General features: G+C 33.5%; 2 protein-coding genes across 2 annotated transcripts in view; both read left to right on the top strand.

The window, feature by feature from the left end:
* Positions 1 to 26425, top strand: part of LOC144663749 (uncharacterized) — a 125189-nt gene that overhangs the window by 25545 nt on the left and 73219 nt on the right. The gene's annotated exons all lie outside the window — the stretch shown is intronic.
* On the top strand, positions 960 to 5499 carry LOC144663773 (uncharacterized). Its single transcript, XM_078524840.1, has 2 exons — positions 960 to 1058; positions 4768 to 5499. The coding sequence occupies exon 2, from the start codon at positions 4797 to 4799 to the stop codon at positions 5421 to 5423; it is 627 nt and encodes a 208-aa protein (XP_078380966.1). The 5' UTR covers positions 960 to 1058; positions 4768 to 4796; the 3' UTR covers positions 5424 to 5499.

Here is a 26425-nt window from a genome sequence, read left to right as displayed (position 1 = left end):
CCAAGGAGTCGGCTGGGCCGCGTGCGTCTGGGACGATTTACCGACAAAAAAAAAATTCCGTGTAGATTATGAATCGGGCCCAGGCCCCGTCCGATTAAAAAATTGAAATGTTAAGAAACGGGTGTAATGATCCTTGTATTAATAAGTCACGTGACCATAATATGTCCTAGGTTACCTGATGAGAGGAGAAACTGAACCTCGGACCATCGGATAAATCCGGCTACGAAGAAAACCATAGCCCAGTCCCTGAACTCTCTCTTCCGCGCGCCCTAACCCCTATAAAGGGCGCGTTGAAGAGGGAGTTCAGGAACTGGACTATGAAAACCATTGCACAGTGAATTCTCGGCGGAAAATTTCAGAGGAAGATGACGGATTTTTTTGAAGTTAAAACTGAGGTTTTCCTTGCAGAATAGTTTAGAAAGTTCATTTTCAGTGCTGTCCCAGTTTGTTAGTCAATGCTACTAATTTTGGGCCTCAAGCTTCGAAGTGCATGGGAACGGAAATCCCAGAATTCTTTTAAGATAAACTTTTTTTATAATTGTAATTATTATTGAGCAAAGAAACGAAAATGGCTCGAGCTTTGGAAACTGAATTAAGAGACACCGATAGCCGATAAGAACGAGAAGGGAGCATATAAAAGACACCCGACCGTGACCCATTTCTCTGCTTCCAGAACTGTTTGCGAGGCGAGGCGTAAAAAGCGCGCGAGAATCAAGCAGAAAACGCGACATTCGCGAAACTCGAGGGAGGCGCTCGTTCCCAAGGAAAAGCTGCTTGGTCGATAACAAATAACCGATGATTCAGTCTCGTGTACATTTATTTTAAATAGAAAGTACATTGCAGTTGGAATCTCAAAAAGGGCAGGAATTGCAAGAAATAGAACAAAAAGAGATTCTCTTTGCCTTGTTGACTCTCCCTACCCCGGCAAGGTAATCACGTGATCAGTTTGACTTGCAGTGGTTTCGTTTTGGTTCGATGTTGGTTGTTTCGTACGCGTGTTGATTTTGTTGATTTGTCCGCTATCGTCGCCTGTATTTTTACCCAAAGGACTTAATAAGGTACGTAATCAAACTCATAATACTTGATGATCACAGTACACAAGAACTGTTTAAAGTTCAGTTCAATGGCTGTATTAATGTGCTGTGTTCCAAGATTTGCTGAGATTTGATAGTCGATCAACTCGGGTTTTTTTTATGCAGCTGAGCCTTTAATTAATGCCGTTCATGAGGTTATATTTTTGGTTCACAATATGAGTTTTTTATATTAGTGGGCCATGATTGTCGTTTTGGCAGAAAACAGTTTTTACTTCGACATACTACCTTCCGCCATCTTGGAAAATTACAACTTGAAAACGTGGTGGGATTACGGGATTGAGGATATGGATCGAAATTCTTCACTGGCAGTATATAGTGAGCTAGCCTGCAAGCAGGCTCACCTTTGGGTCAAATGCACAAGCGAAAAAACTGCGAGAATGAGTCGCTGAGTTAACTTAATGCAAGATTTGAGTGGGTACATTCAATTCAGCCATTTTCTGGCTAGAAAGGAGTGTCTTTCAGTTCTCAAAAATATAATTGTAAATTGTTGACTGAAAAAGGAAAAAGTTTTGTGTTAACGTGATGGCAATTTGCAAACCATAAAACAACATAAAATGCTTGTGTTCTTGTAATTTGTCTGCCTTCAAGCGTCATTCAGCGACAGATTGCAGAAACAAGGTCATTTTCACTAAGCCTTTGCTTACAAGACCTTAAGCCTTAAACATTTTTTTAGCTCCTCTTTTCGGTTCTTGAGTGAAATTTAATTTGCTTACGGTTTCCGCAGTGGAAGTAAATATTTTACAGATATCAAACCTTGCTACTTTCTCGTGGCTTTTGCATGTTACCCAAAGGTGCACCTGCCTGCGGCATGTACTAAAACCTAAAACAACGAAACAAAACCACTGAAACGAAACGAAACCGCCGAAACAACCGAAACGAGCAAAACGAAACGAAATCACCGAAACAAACAAAACCCATTACAATTATTGAGAGCTAACCATAAACAGGCTAACCGGAGTGCATAGTAGGCTAAGCTAAGTGAAAAATAGGCTAACCAGAGTGTGTAGTAGGCTAACAGGAATATATAGTAGGTTAACCGGGGTATATAGTAGGCTAACCAGAGTGTATAGTAGGCTAACAGGAGTACAGTTGAATCCCGGTAACTCGAACCCTCAATAACTCGAACTCCCGCTAACTCGAACCTTTTTCGATTCCCCTTCAGATCAATTTCTTACTAATTTTACCCTCGATAACTTGAACTCCCGATATTTCGAACCGTTTTCGATTTCCCTTGAAGGTTCGAGTTATCGGGATTCGTCTGTATATAGTAGGCTAACTGGGGTGTATAGTAGGCTAACCTAAGTGAAAAATAGGCTAACCTGAGTATGTAGTAGGCTAACAGGAGTATATAGTAGGCTAACCGGGGTGTATAGTAGGCTAACCGGAGTGCATAGTAGGCTAACAGGAGTATATAGTAGGCTAACCGGGATGTATAGTAGGCTAACCGGAGTGTATAGTAGGCTAAACGGAGTGTATAGTAAAAAATTGTATAGTAGAAAATCTTGAAGTTTTGCTTGTTTCTGTGATTTTGTTTTGTTTTGCTCGTTTCGGCCGTTTCGGTTCTTTTGGCGGTTTCGTTTCGGTCGTTTCGGCGGTTTCGGTCATTTTGTTTCGGCGGTTTCGGTCGTTTCGTTTCGGTGGTTTCGTTTCGTTATTTCGGGTTTTAGTACATGCCCCTGCCTGCAGGCTTATAGTGAACTGATACTAAGTTTTCCCTTTAAGTCAGTCAGTTGCTAGAAGGAGACTACCCGGACATGGTATTCTTCTAGATAAGCTGGTTGAGTTTAGGCATTCAAATTTAAACTTCATTCAGAAATGAGAATTATTGTTTAATGTTATGCACACATTTTTTAATGGGTGGACACCACTTTAGAGGAGAGCAATAAGTTTTAATGAGTCTTTCTTCATCATGCATTGCGCGCGCAACCTACAGATTAGTGAATAATCTGCTAGCAGATTATTCACTAATCTGTAGGTTGCACGCGGTTGCGCGGATTCCCAGAATTAGCTGTAGGCTCTTAGCCAATGAGAAGACAGCTAGTGACTACAATGTATAATAACAAAAATAATGGCGTTCATTTGGTGTATACAAATTCACAGATATTTAACTCAGACATAAACTGTTGTTACTGAAAACCTAAGTCAAAGCTCAGTTTTTCATTAATTTGATTCTCTGTGAAATGTTTCATTCAGGTTAATGTGTCCATAGTCATAATTGTATGTTTGGTCCAAGTGGAGATTATTGTTTATTAATTTATTCATGAAATTCTGTACTTTTTCTTCATAAGAGAGCATCTTGTCAAATCTGTTAGAATTGCTAATCAAATTTATTTATGACAATGTGTATTTCGAGTTTTTTAGTATTTCAAAGTATTTTGCCTGTAAAATTTGAATTCTCTTTTTAGTGCCCCCAAATAGCCTATAAATTATCATTGTGCAAAAAAAATAACTTGTTTCTAGTGGTTATGCGCTTACATGTACCTTCAAGATCATTAGTTCACAGGCATGCCACTAAAGCAGAGGAAACAAATAATTATTTTAAATGAACATAGCATGGTTAAAATTCCAACTGGCAGGAGGCAGACCAGTTGGCTATATACAAAGCATGTTAGGGAATTTGAATTCGGGACTACCGAGAACAAATCCTGCTAGTGACAGGATGGAGGACTTGAACCCTGGACCCTAAACCACTTGGCCACGCTGCCTGCCTCCTCTATGAAGCCTATGTGTGATTCCAGGAAATTTTCTTACTCACCCAAGGAAAGTCATTGGAAACTCCCTGGGGGAGGGGAGGGCATGTTAAAGCCAAAGTTTTTAAATAAAAGTATAAAGCATAAGTGAAATTTCCAGCAGAGTTGGGGTGGGGTTCGCACGAAGGGTATGGATATTTTTTTGAAACAACACGATGGCTAAGCCCTGTACTGCCATTTTTCTGCAGTGATTTAAAATTTCTCTTTGAAGCTTACTCCAGTTTTCTTAGTGGAATCTTGAAATAAAAAATTCCACATCTGTTGTGCAAGAAAAAGAGCTGTTAATGAATGTTAGTGACGTAGTTGGGGCTGTGAATTTAAACTATCTTTTGCTATATCAATTTTTGTTAATACCACAATGAGTCCATTTCCTCAGTCTTCACGCAACTAAGTTACACATTTGACCAATATTGGCCCAATAAGGGCACACATTAAACATTGAAGGTTCTTCAAACCATGCAGGGTTGAAGTGGGCCTTGAATTTTTGAATTACCTGATTAAGCAATCAGCTTAAATTGCCCTTCTTTTAAAAATACACTGTTATAAGTAAAACATCGGGTACAAGTTATTGCTGGTGTTGTAAGTGGCCTGTACAAAACATGGGTCACATTTCAGAGATCACAAGCATAGGTCACCATGCTACGATCTACAAACTGGCTAAACAGAGTCTCCTAGCACTAAACATTAGTCAAAAACTGTTTGGAATAGTATTAGGGCTAGAGAACATGTCTGGTATGTTTTTCACAATGACCTGTGTATGTGACCTGCACTTGTTACCAGCCAATGTTTTGTCTAAACAGCAAACAACCATGTTTCTTTGACTTCTAGTGTAATCCTTACAGTACAAATTATGCACTCAAAATCCTTTTATTCTGTTAACTGCTATTTTAACTTACAGAATATTGCTTTCTTGTTTAAAAAAGGTTGTCAGGAGACAAGAACAGATGTGAATATGACGAGGAGGAACAAAGATGAGGCATTTAAATGCACTGTTTGTGAGAAATGTTTTAAACTTAAGTCAAACTTAAGAAGGCATCTGATGATTCACAGTGGTGTAAAACCTTTTAAATGCACTCAATGTGACAAGTGTTTTAATCGGGCAGGAAATTTGAAAAAACACCTAGAAATTCACAGTGATGAGAGACCCTACAAATGTACACAGTGTGGCAAGTGCTTTAAACAGTCCGACGTTTTGCATCGACACCTGAAAATTCACAGTGGTGAAAAACCCTTCAAATGTACCCAATGTGACAAGTGCTTTAATCGGTCAGGACCTTTGCAAGATCACCTGAGAGTTCATAGTGGTGAGAAACCCTTCAAATGTACTCAATGTGACAACTGTTTCACTCAGCGTTCAAGCCTGTCATATCATAACAGATCATTTCATAGTGATTTGTCCCACAAGTGCAGCCAATGCAGTAAAGGCTTCAAAGATGACAGTGGTTTAAAGAGACACAGATGCAGGAAGATATCCTTGGAAGACAGGGAGAAATACACCTGTTGGATGTGCGGTGAATTTTGTCACAACGTTTGTGGAATACTGTATCATATGTACAAACATGGTATGAGAAAAGATTGATTTTTGAGTGGTACTTTCTGTAGTGTTAAAGGTTACATGTACGTTATATATTGAGGTTAGATGCATTTATGTCTCAAAGAGCTATGTATTCTATTGTAATGGTGTACGACAACCCTATATGCGTAATGTTGATCAGTGTTAGATTTCGAAATAATTTGAATGAAATGAAATTGCTAACTGATTACGTTCTTAGCTCAGAAGCATTAGAAGAGTACGTTATTGTTACTTTTTTCTCGATTTTTTTTGCAATTTTTTAAAAAATTAAAAAACCGCGAAAAAACGTTAGAAATATTGACGAAAAATTTAACACCCTGCTGTAAAACCCATTTATAAACCTTGACTTCAGTTTAAATTTTTATCCGTGTTCATGCTTGCTTTCTCCGAATCATACAACTGTGAAGTATAACGTTGAGCTTTGTAGACTCTTTGTAGCAAACGAGCATGTCTACTTAATTTAGGTTTTGTTTTCATTTGGTATTGTTCTTTTCAATGTGACTGTAAAAATATAGCTTTAAAATCTGTTGTGCCGATTCTAAGACTAGCTCTTTTTTAATACGGATCAGATTTGGAAAATGTTCGCGTAACTTTGTACTTTCAACAAAAGTATCCTGCGAAACCGCGGAAGTAAAGTCGTTTAAAATCTATCTTGATTTTTTGCGAAATAACGTTCCCGCGATAGTACGTAACAATAAGGTCCGCTGATTAAGGGGAGATGCTAAAACGAAGCAAAGCAGTATGAACAAAGTATCAATATGTACCTGCAAAGTCCACCGAGAAATAGCTTGAATCAACCACAACATTTTTTGATAAACCACAACATTTTCTGCAATCGAGATTTTGACGTTAAGTGCTCCTAATTAGTAGAGATTGGCATGAAACACTAGAATAAGGATGACCTGTGAGTATTAAAAAGTTGTGTTAGATTGTTTTAACTAAAACCTTGTTGGCGTCAATGCCTTCTCAGGTTTAAGGACGTTAACATTCATTTAAGTAATAGATATCACCAGAAGTGAAATACCACCAGAAATAAAGCTTGAATCAGCCACAACGTTTTTGATAAACCACAACATTTACGATATTAGCTTGAATGAAATTCTGCAATCGAGATTTTGACGTTTTGCTCCTAATAAGTCAGATTGGCACGAAACACTAAAATCAGGGTGGCCTGTGAGTATTAAAAAGTTGTGTTAGATTAAAGAGTTAGATTGTTTTATCTAAACCCTTGTTGGCGTAAATGCCCACTCAGGTTTCAGGATGTTAACATTCATTCAAATAATTTATATCACCAGAAGTCAGAGTTTCATTTTAACAATTGTATATGATTAAGGATGTTATCTCGCTTTGATCACACTGTAAAGTTGTAAGTGTGTGAGACCAACGTTATAAATTTCTACTTTTTCAGTTTAACATTAACCGTTACGTTAAGGTTAAAGTAATATTTAAACTTTTGTTATGTTAGAAAAATATACATTAAACCGTTTTGTTACTGTTGAGAATTGAATAAATCAACTTATATACATTAGTGAGAACTGAGGCTCTTTCATGGGTTGCAGGGAACAAGGGAACATGGTCATTAACTTTTGGGAACATGGGATACAACTAGTACAATGAGGACCAACTAGTACAATATTACGAGAAGCCTGTCTTTGATGTTAGATAAACGCGCGAGTTGAAAAATGGCCGTGAGAAATCTCGCGGATATACGCGCAAATAAAAAGGTTTTGCGCGGTCATTTTTCACTCGCGCGTGTTTTTCGCGTCTCTCTCGTAGTCAATACTAGTATCGTGATACTGCACAACAACTGCTTTAAAATTAGCTGTGAAAACGGATGCTATATGTCCTGGCTCAATAGAGTTTCAAAACGGTGTCCTTATTATGATTATCAAAAACGTTTTGGGCACTTGTTGTTATTGCTTAAAATATAAAAATGTTTAAAACAGATCTAAAAATACAAAACGACAATCTAAATTTTCGATCGCCTTCTGCGGTCTTCGTCAGAGAAGGATGGATTTTTGCAAGGTTCGAAGAATTCTAATAAGTTGCATTGAAGTTATTGTTCGTTCCCCCCCTGGGGAGCAACTAGCGATGCGTAAACCCTTGGGAAGGGCGCTCTTTCGTTTATAGTGTTTTTGTCGAGGAAAGAATGTAAAGATTCCAGAAACAGTCTTTTGTTCTTGCTGCTTACACCTGTTTCAAGAATTTCGGCGTAACTTGGATGTATGTCGTGGCCGATTTCTGCATGATTTTTAACCGCGGAGTTGATATTTCCGTTTGTTCCGGGCTTGTGTTCGGCCCCTCGCGATTTCCAGTTTCTTTTGCTTTCCCCAACGTATGCAAATGAACAGGTCCTGCAAGTCACTTTGTATACGATTCCTTTCAACTGCTCTTTATTCGGTCGGTCCTTGGGCTTTTTGAAGATATTTTCTGACGTTCGTACTGGTTTAAACGCTGTCTTGATATTTTCGCGGCTCAAAATCCGTCGAACGCGCACCGACACTCCTTTCACATACGGAATGGACGTGTATGCCTTCGGATTCGGCTGGGTTCTTGGTTGCGTGTTTGTTTTGTTTGATTCGCCAGCTGACTTGATGAAGCTCTCGGGATAACCGTTAGCTTTTAAGTCATTAATAACGCGTTTTTTTCGTTTTGTCTTTGCGAAGTTGTTGATGGAATGCACTTAGCTCGGTCCATTAGAGTTTTAACGACAGCTCTTTTGCTTTGCGCTGGGCTGTGTGAATGAAAGTGTGGTCTTGCGGTATACACTCACCTCAATCCTACCATCCTCATTAACGGTGTTGTTGGTGTCCAGGAAGGCTATGCTTTTCTTGCCCATAGTCGTTGTAGGCATCTCAACTGTAAACTGAATGTTGGCGTTTATCGAGTTTAAAAGCTTCAACACCGTCCCTCTTAATGCACGCATTCGAATCATCGACATAGCGGCGCCACCACTTTGGTTGAACGGGCGAAGGTTCTAACGCTCTTTCTTCGACTTCTTGCATTACAAGCTCTGCGATCACCGCACTGACTGGCGATCCCATGGCACATCCCGATACCTGGTGGTATTGGGTTCCCTCGAATACAAAATAGCTGTTGTGCAGCAAAAAGGAGAGTAGATTCCAGGACCTAGCCTTTAGTCAGCTGTGTATGACTTCTCCAATCGTCAGATCCCTCGAGTTTTCGCTGAACTATATCTATAGCCATGTCGATTGGTATGGAGGTGAATAGTGAAACCACGTCAAACGACACAACCAGCTCGTCATCAGCCACTTCCTGGTCACTTACAAACTCTGCAAACTGTTTAGCGTTTTGCTGTTATTGCTATGCCTGTGTTTTTGTTGACATACGGGATTCTCTGTATTATATTTCTTGCGGAGCGGGTCTAAACGAAAGAGATCACTGTGAAATACTTTAGCAGACTTCTTGTAGCACAACTTGCGCCGTATTCACCATGCAATGTTTAGAATATTGATGGAAACGAAAATGGAATAGCGAAGCGCGCGAGTGACGTCACGACTCAGACAAACAAACCGAAATTGCGGACGATTTTCCTAAAACACTTCAAAAGCAGCCGGTAAGTAGTAATGTACTACACTCTGAGGCAAAAAATTTTTTGCCTTAGAGATTTAGTACATAACTACTATCAGCACTGGATTCCAAAAACTGAAGCCAAATCTGAAACCAAAACTGAAGCCAAATCTGAAAACAAAACTGAAGCCAAATCTGAAACCAAAACTGAGGCCAAATCTGAAAAACTAAATCTGAAAAACTAAATCTGAAGCCAAAGTGAAAAACCTAAACTGAAATCAAATCTCAGAATCGACCCTAGGTCAACCCAAGGTCAAAAAATGGAAACCAAACCTTGAAGCCAAATCTATAAACTAAACCTTGATTAAATGATAAAAATAATCTTTGATTATTTTTGACAATATTTAAAAAAATCTTCTTATACTCTTTTTCAAAATTTTGGATACAGTGCGTTTAAACAAGCCTTGATATCATAACTGAAATATCAATCTGGAAAACCAAGCGAAGCCGAGTTTTATGATGTTTTTTGAAATTTATTTCAAAATCTCTTATACTCTTTTTAAAATCTTGCATCTTAGTGCTTTTAAAATGAACGTCTTATATTACATTTTCAATATAATATTTTTGTATTTTTATCAGATTTTTTAACATGTTTTTATGAAGGATCATATTTGATATAATACCGAGATCAGTACAAATGTTAGCTAATTTATCTGATTGTTCCTTTTCACTTAATTGTAAGAAATGTGTATTGTCCTTAATGCAATGTTTTTCTATAATATTCATCATATCAACAAATTTTTTTTTGATGTAATTTGATGTCATTATAATATTTATTATACATTATTTTTTATATCATTTATAAAGTGCGTTTAATCTGATTTTTTGTTGTAAATGATGCTGTTATTAATATGCTTTTGTGTTAAAAGATGTCTCCATCCCCAGAAATTTTTATATATTTTTATGACAGTTATGCATTCAGGAGGAATATCATCTGAAGTAAGAATAATTTCATTACAAGATTCATAGAAGTGAACTCCCATGTTAGTTGCTTTCAATAAATTCACTTGAAGAAAAACTTTTGAATTGTGTCTAAGTCCACTATTAGCATTCATGTTTTTGGCTAAATGGACATGTTTACGATTCATAGGTTTTAGTCCTGTTAGTTGAATTTGATGCCAAGCTTGTTGTGTAGTTCCATGATAGGCATAATGTTGTTTTTTAAGATCTAAAGATTGAAAAGCATTAGTATCATTAATCAATTTACCAACATGCTTGTTGTGACCTTGATTAGCTCGAATATACAATATTTCATTTTCCTCTTTTAATTTAAATCTTTGTTTACAGTTATTAGCAACAACTGTAAAAATATGAGATAAAGTATATTGCTTAAATTCATTTAAAGCTAAAATATTATTAACTTTAACATATCCCTGATCATCTATATCTAGTTTTGTATCAATAATATGATGCCTTAAGAGCCATGAAAGTTTTTTACTAAAAGTTATATCAGTAATATTCATACTAATTTAAAACGCACTATTAAAAGTTATATAAAATTATAATGTTTTATTATTATATAGAAAAGTTATGTTATATAAATTTAAATATACTTATTTATGGAAACTGATGGCAACAAATCGTATTAGCGTTGAAAAATTTAATGAATTAGAATGTGAAATGAATAAAAAATTTATAAAAAACATAAATAATAGGCTTTACCATATCAATAAAATAATTGATAAATTAAGCACTGAAAATAAAATTTTAATTAGTGATAATCAAAGGGAAAAAATAAATGAAATATTTAAATTATTATTTGTAAATCATAGTACTATAATAAGATTTATAAAAATAAATAGAAATATGGAAAAAGAAAGACATAGGCTTATAAGTATTCGTTATTTGTTAAAGATGATATTTCAACATTTAGATATACCAAGTGATTACATTGAAGATAGTAAACAACAAAAAACACGAGAATTTAATCAAATATACTGGTCTGAGATATGGGATACATTAGGCGAAAAAATATGTGATATTACTGCAAACTAAATCTTGATTAAATGATAAAAATAATCAAAGATTATTTTTATCAATATTTTAAAAAAAACTTTTATACTCTTTTTAAAATTATGGTGATTAATATTTTATAGTTCAAGGTTAAACATCTGCATTATTGTTTATATTAACTAACCAATCATATTACAATAAACTTTTATACAAACTTTTATATAAACGTTTGTCATAAAATAAACTTTTATTCTCAGAATTGATTCAAGATGTCTAAAAGTCAATAAGCACGAATTTTATATATATTGTAGATCCTTCATTGGTATCCAACTATTAAAATCATCATTATATCCTTTCCACTTCACTAAAGCTTGTTTCTTCTTATAATCCCTCCGAATGACTTTATCAATTCTGAATACATCCTGTTTTGCTTTTAACAGTTCAGGTTCATAAAAGCTTCCTTGTATGTCTTCATTATTGAGATCTTTCAATTTGTATGTAATGGGATTAGTATGTTGGATCTTAGTAATTACGAACATTTCTTCACTCCAATTCGGTGTATAACCCTTATCGAAAACAATTCGTTTATACTTAGATATTCGGACCTTGTCACCAACCTTAAATTTTGGTTTAGCTGATAATGGCTCCATATCACCGTATAGGTTAAAGTAAACAGTTCCTTCATTCTTTTTCTTTGAAGCTTCTGTGGGTGTCATTTTGATAGAGCTATGTTTTGTATTATTATATTCTTTTACTATTTTTGGAAGTATTTCAAGATACTGTGTATTACCTTGAATAGTAAACTGTTTGTACATTTTGGTTTTTAAAGTCCTATTAAATCTCTCAATAACAACAGCTTTACCTTCATTAAAAGTGGAATACATCTTGATATCATTCTGCTTTAGCCATTCCTTGAATGTTTTGTTATAAAATTCAGATCCCTTATCAACCCAGAGATATTCAGGTTTACGCTTGTCATTAATGATAATATTGTTGAAAGCGCTAGTTATTGATGCACCTTTCTTATCTTTCAATTGTATAGCCCAAGCGAATTTACTGAATACGTCAATTATAGTCAATAGATATTTATAACCTTTATTCCATTTTGAAAGTTTATCCATAAAAACTAAATCAGCAGACCATATCTCGTCAATTCCATTTGATATTACTCTTCTAGTTTTAAATTTTCGTCTGATTGGTTTATGTAACTCATCGGCTAATTGTTGAGACCAATCATTTTTACTCAACGCCGTTTTCCGTTTTTTGGCTTCTTTTTTTTATACCCAATCCGATTTTTCTTTTACTAGCGATTAAAGCTTGTACCCCTGTTGTTCCCCACGGACGGTCTTTAAATGGTATTTTTGATATTCTCTTAAGCATAAGATCATCTGCCTTATGTTTATCAGCTAGTGATTTTGAATTACTGTAATCAATATCATGTTGTTGACATATGCTATCAAGATTGTTTATTGGATCTCTATATTTAGGATCGTTAGAAGCTAATCTTTCTTCTAATCGAGTACCTGGTCCGCAATAATTGTACTTTTTGCCTGTAGGTGTTCTCATGTGTAGTTCTCCAAGTTTTGATAGGTGTTTTTGAATATCAATGCCTCCCCCCCTTTAACGAATTTACTCTTATTCTTCCTGCATATATGGCAAATTGATTTTTCAATAAGTCGGTTATTATTCGTTTTTACTTTTTTAGTATTGATTGATTTTGTTTTTTTCTTACACGAAACACAGTATGATTGACACATTATATATATATTGATTAGATATTAATCGCAATAATGATTAATCCATTTACCGTTTTTATATTCACTGTAATTGCATTTTGGATCGGTATTTTCGTCAGCATACGAACCTGCTGGCTTCCAAAAACTCTTTGTTTGGATACCGCTACGAGGGTTTACCATGCCTTTCGCAAAATCACCTCGCCAAAATTTTTTAAATAAATCCTTATCACCACCGGTAATACCCATTATGAAGCTTGCAACGTCTTGTGATTGTTTGAACCCGGGTATCTTTTCGCCAACCTTATTGTTAATCGTTTCACCAACTCCTTGCCCCTTTTTCTCACTGACAAATTTGGTTTTAATGATTTTGCATTCTAAGCAAACGCAACGCAACATAAGTCTTCCGTTCTTTGATCTTACATATTGTTCAGAATTAGGTACACAATTTGTTATTTTTTTTTGTTTCACACAATACGATTTTACCATTATATATATATAAGTTATATATTTCTGAAATAATGTTGAATGAATTTCTCATTCTTCATTGTGTCATATATGTCAAACACTTTCAATAAATTATAATACGATTTCCCCTTATTCATTTCGTTGAGAAAGTATAGACAAAAGTATCCGCAGGTGGTAGTCTTTATGCTCTGTATCTGATTGTTTTGATGTATCAATGTTAAATTCTTCTTTTTTGCGTGATCGACTATTTCTTGAAATGGAGGCATACCGAAACTATCAAAATAATTGATAGCGTTATCTTTTACATAAGTTGCAACCCAATGACTTCCGCTCATATAGGATGGTTCAAGATTATAAATGAATAATCCTAATTTGTGATTATGTGGAACGGTCTCATCTCTCATTAGTACATCTTTTATTGGTATATTCAAATACTTACACCATTGTATGAGATCAAAATTACTCATGGGTATATTCTTATGAAATTTTGGCTTGATTACTTTTTTTTGGGTTTTGAAATCTTTTTTTTTGAAATATAATTTGGAAGAACTAATCCCCCAGTTTTGAGAAATTTATTATATTGATCCCAAGAACCAATGAATGGTGGCGGTCTGTAAGATAATGCATTTCTCTTATTTGGTAGTTTGATTTTACCCCCGTCTTTTTTCGTTGTTGTGTCATGAGTTGTTGATTTGTTAGTTGTTGACCTTCTTGATCTTGTTTGCGTTTTCGGAGCACTAATTCCAATCATTGGAAAACCAATTCGCGGTGCCCCATGACCGACCCTAATGACCTTTCGAATTTGTGTCTTTGAGATGTTTAAATCAGATCCAACACCTAACTTCTTAGCCTTATTCAATTTATTGATTTGTCGTTGAGTTAGCATTAAACTGTCATTGCCAGTCAGATCTGAATTGCTTAAGCGAATTGTAATTTCACTTTTATTTCTATAAGCAGTCAAAAGCTTCCTTCGCTGTCCTTCTGATAGATTAACTTTATGAGAGTGATAAGTTGTCATTACTTGTATATATACTACGTTATATAATTTCTTGTTTATAAAACGTATACAAAATAAAATGGTTTATACATAATATTCAATTGATTGATTTATACAATAACCAGCTCATTACCCACCTTGTCAATGACGATTGTCTCATCATAAAGAACGATGGCATGGACGTTGAAAGGACTATCTCCCGCACTATTAGCGTTTAGTTTATATCTGAATATCAACTGCTTTGGGTCTCTAGTTACTCGCTCTGCTTGATATGATAAATCAAAAAAGATAATAGGATAGAGAGAGTTGTAATTTGCCAAGTTGAGTTGTGTACCGCTGTTGTAATCATTCTTTCTCATACCATAAGACATCAAATCATTGAAGATCCTAACTTTGGACTCACTATCATATTCGGTCTCAGGATAAAACACTCCGTTGCCGTATTCCAATCGGCATGTTGTCAAATAACTACCATTCCCACGGTCAAGATTGATATTGTAGGTATCAAATTCATAGGGATTTTCATCTGCATTGTTTGATTTAGCTCGTTGTAGATATACAAAGATAGCCTTAACATTATCAATACTGGATGATATCTGGAAGAATCCACTGCTATTCGTTGGTGCGGAAACCTCATACATTTCGCGCATATACGTCCAAGTGTTCTTTACCAAGAAGGAACTAACAAACTTATCATATAGGCTGTCCTTTGGAGTCAATTTTGGGACCCATAGAAGGAATCTATTAAGGACCACTCGTCCATCAGCTACATCATCGGCCTTTTTAAGTAATTCGGCGTCATTCTGTAACTGTATATTGAATTGGAGTTGCATTGGGAGTAACATTCGACCTTCCAGCTCTTCAAAGAAACTGTAACGATTTAGAGGTATAACAACATTGACATCATTGAGACCTGTCGTCAAAAGTCGCCTAGCCTCAAACCCTGCATTCTGATTAGCATTTGCTATCCTATGGTCGGTATCTAGATACCAAAGACTATTTTTTGCTACTGAACGACTAAAATCGTCACTATATTCGAGGAGATTCTTAACGAAAGTAACTTTATGGAGATTATCGGTATCATAAACGATTTTTCCTGCTGATTTAATCATCATGTGGGCAATCAATGAATGTGCTCCATTAATAACTGTGATACGATTCGCCCCCGTGGTTGCTCCATCAGCTAACATTTGCACCTGAAATTGCACCTCGAAATACGCATTATACCAATCGTAGAATGAACTTCTATCGTTAATCGTGAACTTATAGCCGTTTTTAAGTTGGTGCTGACCGTTAGCTGGGACTCGAATTACATCATCGAGTTGAAATCGAACCAACTCATATCTCTGTAAGTATTCGCTTGTTCTAAAAGACATATATTATTATGTTACATAATTTTGCAATTATGTACCAATTTTTTTAATCATTTTATTCATTTTACTCAACGCCTTCTTTTTACACCTGATCCTGATATTAATCTATTAATGATCATATCAGTACTTTCATTTTTCTGTTGGTGTCTGACAGGTGAGGCATTTACTTTCTGTAAGATTGGGGATAGTGACTTTTGCCCAGCATTTCCCTTCCTCATATTCCTTAGCCTTTCCATTATAAGGTCTCCGGCTTTTTCTGATGCCCTTTTACCCAGTTTATCACCTGCATGAGAAATACCTGATTTTATTGCCTTCTTACCTAAGGGCTTGACAATTTTTTTAACAACAGACGACATAACACTCTTCATCGGTTTGAAAATGTTATCAACGATAATCCCTGACCCTTTGTGCTTATATACAAATTTACCAAATTTTGGATGGTAAAACCTCTTGAATTCATATGGTTTCATTATATACTATTATGTTATATTATTCTATCCTTTTCAAAATTAATGAAAAAGACGTATCCGCTCCATTCAGGTTAATTAACCGTCTCTTCCCATCTGTGATGTATATTCGAATGCTACTTATCTGTTGCTTATTAACCGGGTTATATGTGACCCTACGAGGCTCGATTGTAAACGAATAACTCGGCTGTAGTACGCTGGTCGAAAAAGTATAAATGATATCCGACTCTTCGCCATCGACTAAAGAAGTATTGACTAGATCGCAATGTACATTTAATATATCGGTATCTTGGCTTAGATTTGGGACTCTTGGACCAATATTAACCGCATCCTTTAATACCTTTTTATCAAACCCTATAAGGTCGTTGAAATTGCTATGCGTCAAATCAAGTTGATAATTTTGAGATAAAGTGATTGTGACTCGGAATGTTGTTGAATCAAAATCAATAGAGATGGGATATATAGGGTTATCATCATCCCCCGTCTTAGTAATCTCTTTAATATATTCATCAAATTCAGAATAATTCCAAACACCTGCAGGGAAAGTTATGTCTTCAAATTTATTCCCATTATCTGAACTATATTTAATCAGCTGATTACCATATGAGGGATTTACATTAAACCATGTAAATGACATGTTAATAATACGATTGAGACCTATCATATATTGGTAATTGCTATCCAATGTTATAGGCCTGTTGAATTTAGTTGTAAAATTTTGAGGAGTGTTATTCCCTTGATTTTTAACACTATATGATGATAATACTAACTCACGATCCATATATATAATACAGTTACATAAATTAGACTTTAAAGTACAGATTATATATCTGTTTATATTGTTGTTTATTTATAGTAGACCTTTTTAAAAGTGTGTCTAATATAGCGACTCCCATATTTCGCATTTTAACTGATGTGTTTCCTGCGTTTATTGAACCGATGATCAATTCCAATTTTTTGAGAAGCTGTTTTACATCGTTAAAAAATATAACATTTCCACCTTTCTGATTTTTTCGAATACCAGAACCTTTTATCGTTTTGGCTTTACTTTCGTAATGATTTATGTAGTCATTTAATGCAACTCTTGCATTGCTTATTCTCTTATTTTTAATCTGTCTTTCCGCTTCAGATATAGTTCCCCTATTATATTCTTTAGTAACATTCGCCTTGAAACCTTTCAATTGTCTCCGTTTATATTTGGCTTTCTCTAAAATCTTATTAAGATAGTTCTTGGTTTTCTTTGGTGTCATTTCAGGCTGATCTAATTTCATTTGCACTACATCATAATCGTCGATACCAACGTCTTCTAGTATTTCACTTACTTCATCATCAGCATCTAAAGCATAATCAATTTCATCCTCATCGTATTCAGGAGGTAATTCATCTTCATATTCAGGAAAATATTGGGGATCAACATAAATCTCCTTATTTCCTTCTAAAAGATCTTTTAAAGATTCTTCATATGTTGGTGGTTTCGGTACAATCTGTTTTTCATTTTGTGGCATTACAGGCTCATCAAATAAATTATCTACGTCCATATCCTCAAAAGGATCAACTTCAGGATAGTAATCTGGAGCTTCCATTTCACCTCTCATCCCCTTTTTGACACGATTTTTGGGTACTTTTGCTATCTGCAAATTACTTTTAATTACATCATCTAATTTACTTGTCACTGGTTTGAATACCTTCGAAAATGACTGTTGGCTTGTCTGCTGACCGATATTATTTTGTGTGATTGCATTTTTAACATAATTGATTTTATCGCCCAAATCAGATTTACTCTTTGCAAGCTCTTTCCATCTAAGTAAACTCATTTTATTTTATATTATTACGTTACATAAAAAATGAAAATTGAATATAAAAATCAACATTTAACATAGCGTTTAACACCTTGATGTACACCGTGTTGAACACCTTGTTGAACTGAAAATAATATACCCATATAATATAATGAGAATACCGAATTATGACACTGAAGACGATATGGCCTCAAACTTTAGACAACTATACGATTTCATGCCAAATCAATGTTTCCGGATGCTGATTTCATCACCATCAGGCGGAGGTAAATCAAACCTTTTACTTGATATGATATATCGGCTATTGTTTTATGATAAAATATATTTGTATGGGAAAAATCTTCAACAATCAAAATATCAACATCTTTTCAATACCTTTGAACCCCTTAATCAAGAGGCTGGTTATTCTGTTATTGAAGCAAGTAATGATAAAATAATACCGCTTGATAAAATATCAGATGAAGGCCAAAAACTAGTCATCTTTGACGATTATCTCAATACGGGATCAAAAAATGATAGCGAAATACGCAACTATTTTACAAATTCAAGAAATAAAAATTGCAGTTGCATTTATTTATCTCAAAGCTATTATAATACCGATAAAACAATCAGATTAAATTGTACTCATCACTGTATTTTCGAATTCCCATCTAATAATGAACAAGGAATGATTTGCAGAGAACTTGGAATCAGTAAAAACGACTATCTCAAAGCAACTGCAGACCCATTTAGCTTTTTATATATTGATAAGCCACGAAAATTCGTAACTAAGAATTTCAATGAAAAAATATAATATAATATAACTGATTGATATAATATGAGTTACTCAAACGGTTTATTACAATCAAATAACACTAATATTACGCCAATTAAAGGGCCTCGAGGTGAAAAGGGTGACCCGGGAGTCGGCTTTGATGTTACGCCTGAAGGTAATTTCAATTTGAATAAAAAGAGAGTAATAGGGTTAAAAACGCCTGATGACGTTGCGATTGATGATTCAATTGAAAATTATTCAAGGGATCTCGAGACGGCCGTAAATAAACGATATCTTAACCAATTCTTCCTTAAAAAGAACAGAAATGAAACAGTGTTTGATTGTGCCGGCCTTTCATTGCAAAATACCGAAGTGTATTATCCAAGTTTATATAACGATCGATCTGTACCAAACGTAGGCTATGTTAGTGTTGAGGATAACAAAGTAAGGACTGAAATTGATACCAAACTTGCTACTAAGGCTGACAAATCGTACGCTGATAATACATATTTAACGAAGAAATCAGGAGGTGTCTTAGCTCAAAACCTTAAAAACAAAGCAGACAAATCGTACGTTGATAACACTTTTTTAAAGAAGGTCGTAGGACGAGTTTTGACTCAAAAAATTCTAAGCAAGCTTGATATTCACGGTAGTAACATGATGCAGGCAAATCTCGATATGAACGATAATCGCATAACAAATCTAAGCAAACCAATATATGAAACCGATGGTGTAAATAAATTGTATGTTGACAGTTCACATATTACCTCTATTGATAAAGGAAACGTTTTCAATAATATAATGATTGACAGTGATAATCAACTTAGTGAAGAGAATGATATCGAGCTTGGAGATTTAATTCATCATCCAAATCCTGTTCATCAAATCAATAAAAAGGTAATAGATACAAAATTACTTCTCGATAGTTCGAAAAATTACTACTCAAGCAGATTAGGTATCAACATGTACCCTATACCAATTAATTATTATACAATGGCATTTGAACTCTATTTTCCAGTTGAAATAGATGAGAATAGTGTTGATATCAGTGTTGTGTCATTGATTGATACTGTTAATAAAGTAACTACACGAGTTTATAACGGTTATAGTCGAACAATAGCTCAAGTTCATAAGTATCAACAACATAACAACAACTATCTCTATGTCGATATCGTTTTAAAAATGAAGTCAGGTCACTCGTATGTACCAAAACTGCAAACTTATATTATAATATATGGGATTAAGAGCTTTCAAAGTAACGTTGATCCCACTATATACGATCAAATATATTATATAGCTAATGATCAAATTGTTTTCAATACACCAATCAATATGAATACACAGGCTATTTATGGTATTGCAGAAGGTACTACTGATGATCAAGCTGTTAATTATAAACAGTTGGTAAGTCAAATCAATATTCTCAAAACAACTCTTGGAAATCAGATTAAATTATTACAGTCCAAGAGTTTTTATAGTGAAATATTTGAGTACTATTTCGATCTAACGGATGCCTCTAAATTCATAATGTCAGATAGCAACGGAGCTGTTGTTTCTGGATTAATTGGTAATCTCGTATTTAATACCACCAAAATGTTAGAAGATTTTAATCCAAATATGGGGTTTATGAATGATTTTGAAATTAATTTAAATGAAAATATCACTGAATCCAATGACTGGACTATATATATGGCATTTAAATATGACTATAAGCCCAGTGATAATAAAAGGATTAAAATTGAATTTATCGATGGTGATAGCTTTAGTTTTCCGTGGGTTAAAGTGGAGCATAATAAGCTATTCCTCGATTATGATCTAGATTCATATACAGAGCAAATTAGAGATGGTTATATAGGTAAATATATGAATCTCTGGTATACAAAGATACAGGATCAATTTAGAATCGCTGTTTGCGATAATGTTATGAGTATTGATCAAACATTTTCTGGGTTTAATATCAATACATCTAGCATTAAAATCAGTTCAGATTACTATGTACAAAGAATCGCTTTTAGTAAAACTGCATATTCGATAAATGGTAGAGAGTATCATAAAATCCAATTTTTAGATAAAACAAAGGCTGTATTCTTCGAATAAATTATCTAACTCACTATTATATGAAAACTGCAGATTTAATACATGAGATGCTGAAAACTATTCAACGGTTGATTAAAAATATCAGAAAATTATACAACAGATTTAAAAATAGAAATAAAACATAGTCTAAGCATATAATATATATGCCGAAACAACGCAAAAATATATTCGAATGGAATCATATTAGTGACAAGTTAAATCAAGCGCAAATTCAAGAATTGAAAGAATACTACAAAGTATACCATAAGAAGTGTTGGTGTTATAAACAAGCTACAAAAACCTTTAAAAGGTTTAAATTAATAGGCAATTCGCTGGCTATTTTATTTGCTTCGGGGGGCATAGTATCGTCTGTTTCAACTGGTGGTATCAGCCTTGTTGCAATCAGCACGGGAGCTTTATTGATACAAGGTTGGCTTCAACATCAAAATCTCGATTTGAAAATTCAAAATTGTATATATGCAACCCAATCCTATATGCATATACTTAACACACTAAAATTTATTTTGCGAACGGGTGAATTCGACCTATCCAATATCCTAATAACGATGAAAAACACCGATGACTACATAAGTGATAACAGCCCGATTATAGATCGGTATCTGCTTAAATATGATAAAAAATTCACTGTCTGATAATGTGCATGATACTATCAAATTTTAATTCTAAAATCTCATTCCAATACAATTGATAAAAGGCTAACGTTTTCTTGCTTTTGCTAATTTTGATAAATTCACAAGGTAGATTCATCATCAAAAAAAGCTGTTTAATTATGAATTTGGTTGATATAAGTCTTTTTCTACCTTTGTTTACAACAGGAATAGCGCCGGATTCGATAATATCAAACACTTTATAAATTCGATTCCTTTGATCACTAGTCAATTGTACCCTATTTTTAATACATAAATCGTTTAAAACATTCTCAACGTGATACTTCCGATGATATACCGATTTTCGGCGTATTTTATCCATATTTGCATAAAAATCAATGAACTCATTGTAATAAATAGAACCATGAACCAAACCGCAATTAATACAAACATTTATACCGTTTTGATTTGACATATCCTGCTTACTACAGCATGGCTCAGCATCCTTGTTACCTTCTATCAATAGTTGATCGCATAAAGGGCATATAGGTTCTTTTAAAATTTTTAATTCATCGTGGATTTCAGAATTACAAACCATTATATATATAACACACATAACTTCACGGCACAGCTGTTTTGGCAGTAAATTTTAGAGTAAACCTTTTGAGTAAACTTTTTGAGTAAACTTTTTGAGTAAACTTTTTGAGTAAACTTTTTGAGTAAATTTTACTCAAAAAGTTTATATATAAAAAACTTTTTACTTGTTGAAATATGATTGGTCAATAGAAATCACACCAGATTAAAATACCTGCTGACGCGTCAGCAGGTTTTTTCGGTCAATGGTTTAGTCATTAATCATTTATAACTTATGGCTAAAACCGTAAACTGAATAATTATGTATTTAATGTTGATCCTTACGAGGTCTTCCACGTCGTCGTTTCTGGTCTTCAGGTATACACTCTAAACGTACATGATTTTTGTGTTCATTTGATATTTCAGATCTGCTGTTAAGGTCTGAAGATAGCATTTTAATAATACAAATATTTGTTTTAAGGATGCTCTGAATACAATACATTTTATTAATGAAGGCTATATCATTCGAGCTTTGATCAGATTCTAAAAGGTGTTTGATATTTAATGTTATATCAGTCATTCTATATATATATTAAAGAAAATAATTATCTGTTTATATCTAAACGCACTATAACAGTCACATATATAAAGACAAGTTATGTAACATATATTGAAGAAGGCTATAAGGCTGGTTACACAGTATTGATATGATACTGTTATTGTTGTTGATGACAACCAATAATATTTTATTACTGGTTATTTTTAAACGCACAATATATTTATAGTAAAAGATATAAAGAAATATCATTTATAGTATAATAAGAGAAAATGGGAAGAAATTTAAAGTATGATAACGACGCTGATAGAATAAACGCTATCAAAAATTCAAAGACTAAGTATATGTTAAATAAACGATGGAAATGCGATATATGTAATTACGATAGTTCATTAGCAGCTAAATGGACACATTTGAAGTCAAAAAAACATATCAAAAATGCTGTTATCAAAGCAATAGAAGATGATGATAGATTTGAAATAATTGATAATAACAATACACAATAAAACACTTTCATGCACTTTAACAATGACTAAATATATAAATATATCTAGTTATTCAAAAACATGAAATTAAAAAAATAAAAAAAAAATAATTTTACTATAAGACACTTAAAGAAATAATAATTTCATATAGTATAAAAAATGGAAAAAAAAAATTTTAAAAACCCGCTAAAAACTCAAGATGAGATCACATCTAAAAACGCTATTAAAAATAATATCTCTAATTATAATATGGAACAAAATACCATTGATCATAACAATAAACAATTTTTTATAAATAGTGTTGATAACACTCTTGGTGCTACTTCGGATGGAGATATACTCAATATTCCAAAAATGAAAGTAGTAAAACCGGGTATTGATAAAGATGAATATCCTTATATATATATCGCAGAAAAAGACTATGATAACCCTTATAATCTCAAGAAAAAGATATTAGTGAAAGACTTTATATTTAGAACATTTTATAACGAAATTCCTGATGATAAAGTCGTTGTAAATGAAAATGGTGACAAAAATAATAACAGTATTGGTAATTTAGTGTTGATTGATAGCATCACAAAGGCTGAACCCAAACTCGTAACCAAACCAAAACCCCAAAACAAACCAATAGTTGAACCAATAAAGAAACCAACAAACAAACCCAAACCCAAACCAAAAACTAAAACAATAAGCTTTATCAAACAATTATCCAATGATTACCTAGCTGATGCTAAAAAAATGGGTTTTTCATGGATGGATTTGGTGAAAAAGAGTACCAGACAAGCAGTGATTAACAAAGTACATAAATATCGAAACGATAAGACTTTGGATAAGGCTATACGGGACAAAAACGACAGTATAATACGTGATGCACAACTCAGTCAAGTGGAAGATTCAATTAGAGAAGCTCACTTTAAACAGATGATGAACAAAATTAAACAACAACACAAGAAGCTGATTAGCAGTCAAAATCCAATTTCAAGAACTAAACTCACAAATGAATTTAATTTCGATGACAGCATTTATGATACAACATCCAATGACCAGCCTCTATTTAAAATAACTGAAATTGGAAATACCGAAAATAAAAAATTCAATGCTTACACTAATGAGTTCAAAATAAATGTACGTAAAAATGCTATAAGCAATAAAAATGAAATTTTTAGTGTTTTTGAAAAAATGGTTGAAATGGCAATAAAGAAAAGACAGTTAAAAGGTAATGACAGACTCAGATTGGTAATTTTAAATGATGAATTAAATAATCCTATATCAACAAAAATGATAAAAATTTCTGATTTCAAGTTAAATCAACTCTCAGACATAATCAATACTTTAGAATATAAAGAGATAGATTTAGAAAATTGCATAATAATTATTCAATCTGTCAAAATACCCAGTGGTAAAGGAAGATTATATTTATCAATACAAACAGTGAATAGAAAGCAATGTATTATCACCATAAAAAACACCGACTCAATATGCCTTGCTAGGGCCATTGTAACAGCTTATGCTAATTTACACCCTGAGAATTACACCACAACTCAGTTGAAAGATGGGTTCAATAAAAGCAGAAAACTACAAGAAATTCAAGCCAAAGAACTTCATAATAATGCTAATGTTGAAATTAACGATTATGGAAATTCTTTAGAAGATGTAAATAGCTTTGCATCACATTTAGATATTGAGATTAACATTATCGATTCTGAGCAGTTTAATGAAATCATATATACAGCTAATAATGGTAAAATTAACAAAATTTATTTATACAAAACACGGAATCATTTTGATGTCATAAAATCAATGACAGCTTTTCTAAATGTAGCATATTACTGTCATAGTTGCAAAAAAGCTTATACAAGACGTGATAAACATAAATGCCCCCAAAAATGCCTTTCTTGCTTTAAATATTTCCCAGACGGTAATAAATGCAATGGTAAAGACGTTACCTGTAAACACTGCAATCGTGTTTTTCATGGTAAAAGTTGCTTTAAAAACCATACAAGAAATCGATCGAAAAAAGATGATGATGATTCAGTGTGTAACAGTGTAGCAAAATGTTCAAAATGCAATCAAATCATCCTAAAACCATATATTAAAATACATAAATGTGGTTACAAAATGTGTAATAATTGTAACAGCTATTGTGAAAGCAAACATAAATGTTTCATGAAAAAGATCAAGTGTAAGGGTGGAAATTGCATCAAAGATAACAAAAATCCTTGCAGATTAAATAAAAACATAAAACGAAAAGATTATTGCTACTCATGTAGAACGTATAATGAAAAATATTTATTTTTCGATTTCGAATGTACACAAAACACTGGAACACATGAAGTTAATTTAGCTATCGGCCATGATTTCAATGGTAATGAATCAATCTTCAATGATATTAATAGTTTTTGTAGTGGTATTCTTAATGAAAAATATAAAGGATACACACTTCTGGCTCACAATTCCAAAGGGTACGACTCCCATTTTATTCTTAAATGGTGTATTGATAATGGTTTTAAACCTTACTGTATTTACAATGGTGCAAAAATTATGATGATGGAAATTTCACAATTAAGAATCAAAATAATCGACAGTTTAAATTTTATTCAACAACCCTTATCATCGTTTCCAAAAACGTTTGGCTTAGATGAGCTGAAAAAAGGATATTTCCCACATTATTTCAACAAAATTTGTAATCAAAACTATATAGGAGAAATACCTTCTAAAAAGCATTATGGGTATAATCAAATGAAAACCCATGATAGACAGAAATTTTTACAATGGTATGATAAATGTGTAAAGGAAAATTATGTTTTCGATTTCAAAAAAGAAATAATTGAATACTGTAGGTCAGATGTTGATATATTAAGAAGGTGTATGTTAAAATTCAGACAAGATTTCATGATCCAAGAAAATATCGATCCACTAAAATACATCACAATTGCTGGGGTGTGCATGGCTATTTACAGAGGTAATTACATGCCAAAAGATACTATAGCTGTGGTTGATAATGTTGTTCAAACAGAAAACCATAGTGCAGTCAGTATTGCATGGCTTGATTACATAAGCAAGAAAAATAATATTAAGATCCAGCATGCTTTGGCAGGAGGTGAAAAACTCATCAATAACAAATTAAAAGTTGATGGTTTTTGTAAGGAAACAAATACTGTTTATGAATTTCAAGGTTGTTTCTGGCATGGTTGTCCAGATTGTTACAAACATGATGTTATCAATAATAAGAATCAATGCGATATGGGCACTTTGTATAATAAAACACAAGCTAAAAATAACAAAATAACATCTGCTGGTTACAATCTTATTGAAATGTGGGAATGTAAATTAAAAAATGATAAATGTTTCCAAAAATATTATAAAAATGATTTGAATAGAGAAGTGATTGCCCCACTAAACCCGAGAGATGCTTTCTATGGTGGACGAACAAATGCTGTAAAACTGCTGTATAAATTCAAAGAAGGTGAATGTGGTAAATATGTTGATTTTTGTTCCCTGTATCCATCAGTTCAGTTCTACAAAAAATATCCCATAGGTCATCCTGAAAAAATTATATCGCCAGAAAAATACGA

Source organism: Oculina patagonica, chromosome 8, assembly GCF_052425735.1.
Source record: "Oculina patagonica isolate OP01 chromosome 8, crgOcupat, whole genome shotgun sequence".
Lineage (NCBI taxonomy): Eukaryota > Metazoa > Cnidaria > Anthozoa > Scleractinia > Oculinidae > Oculina > Oculina patagonica.
This window is presented reverse-complemented; position numbering and strand designations above follow the sequence as displayed.

Bases quoted from the DNA above. Each gene is read 5' to 3' on its own strand.
- LOC144663773 (XM_078524840.1), top strand. From the start codon at position 4,797: ATGACGAGGAGGAACAAAGATGAGGCATTTAAATGCACTGTTTGTGAG.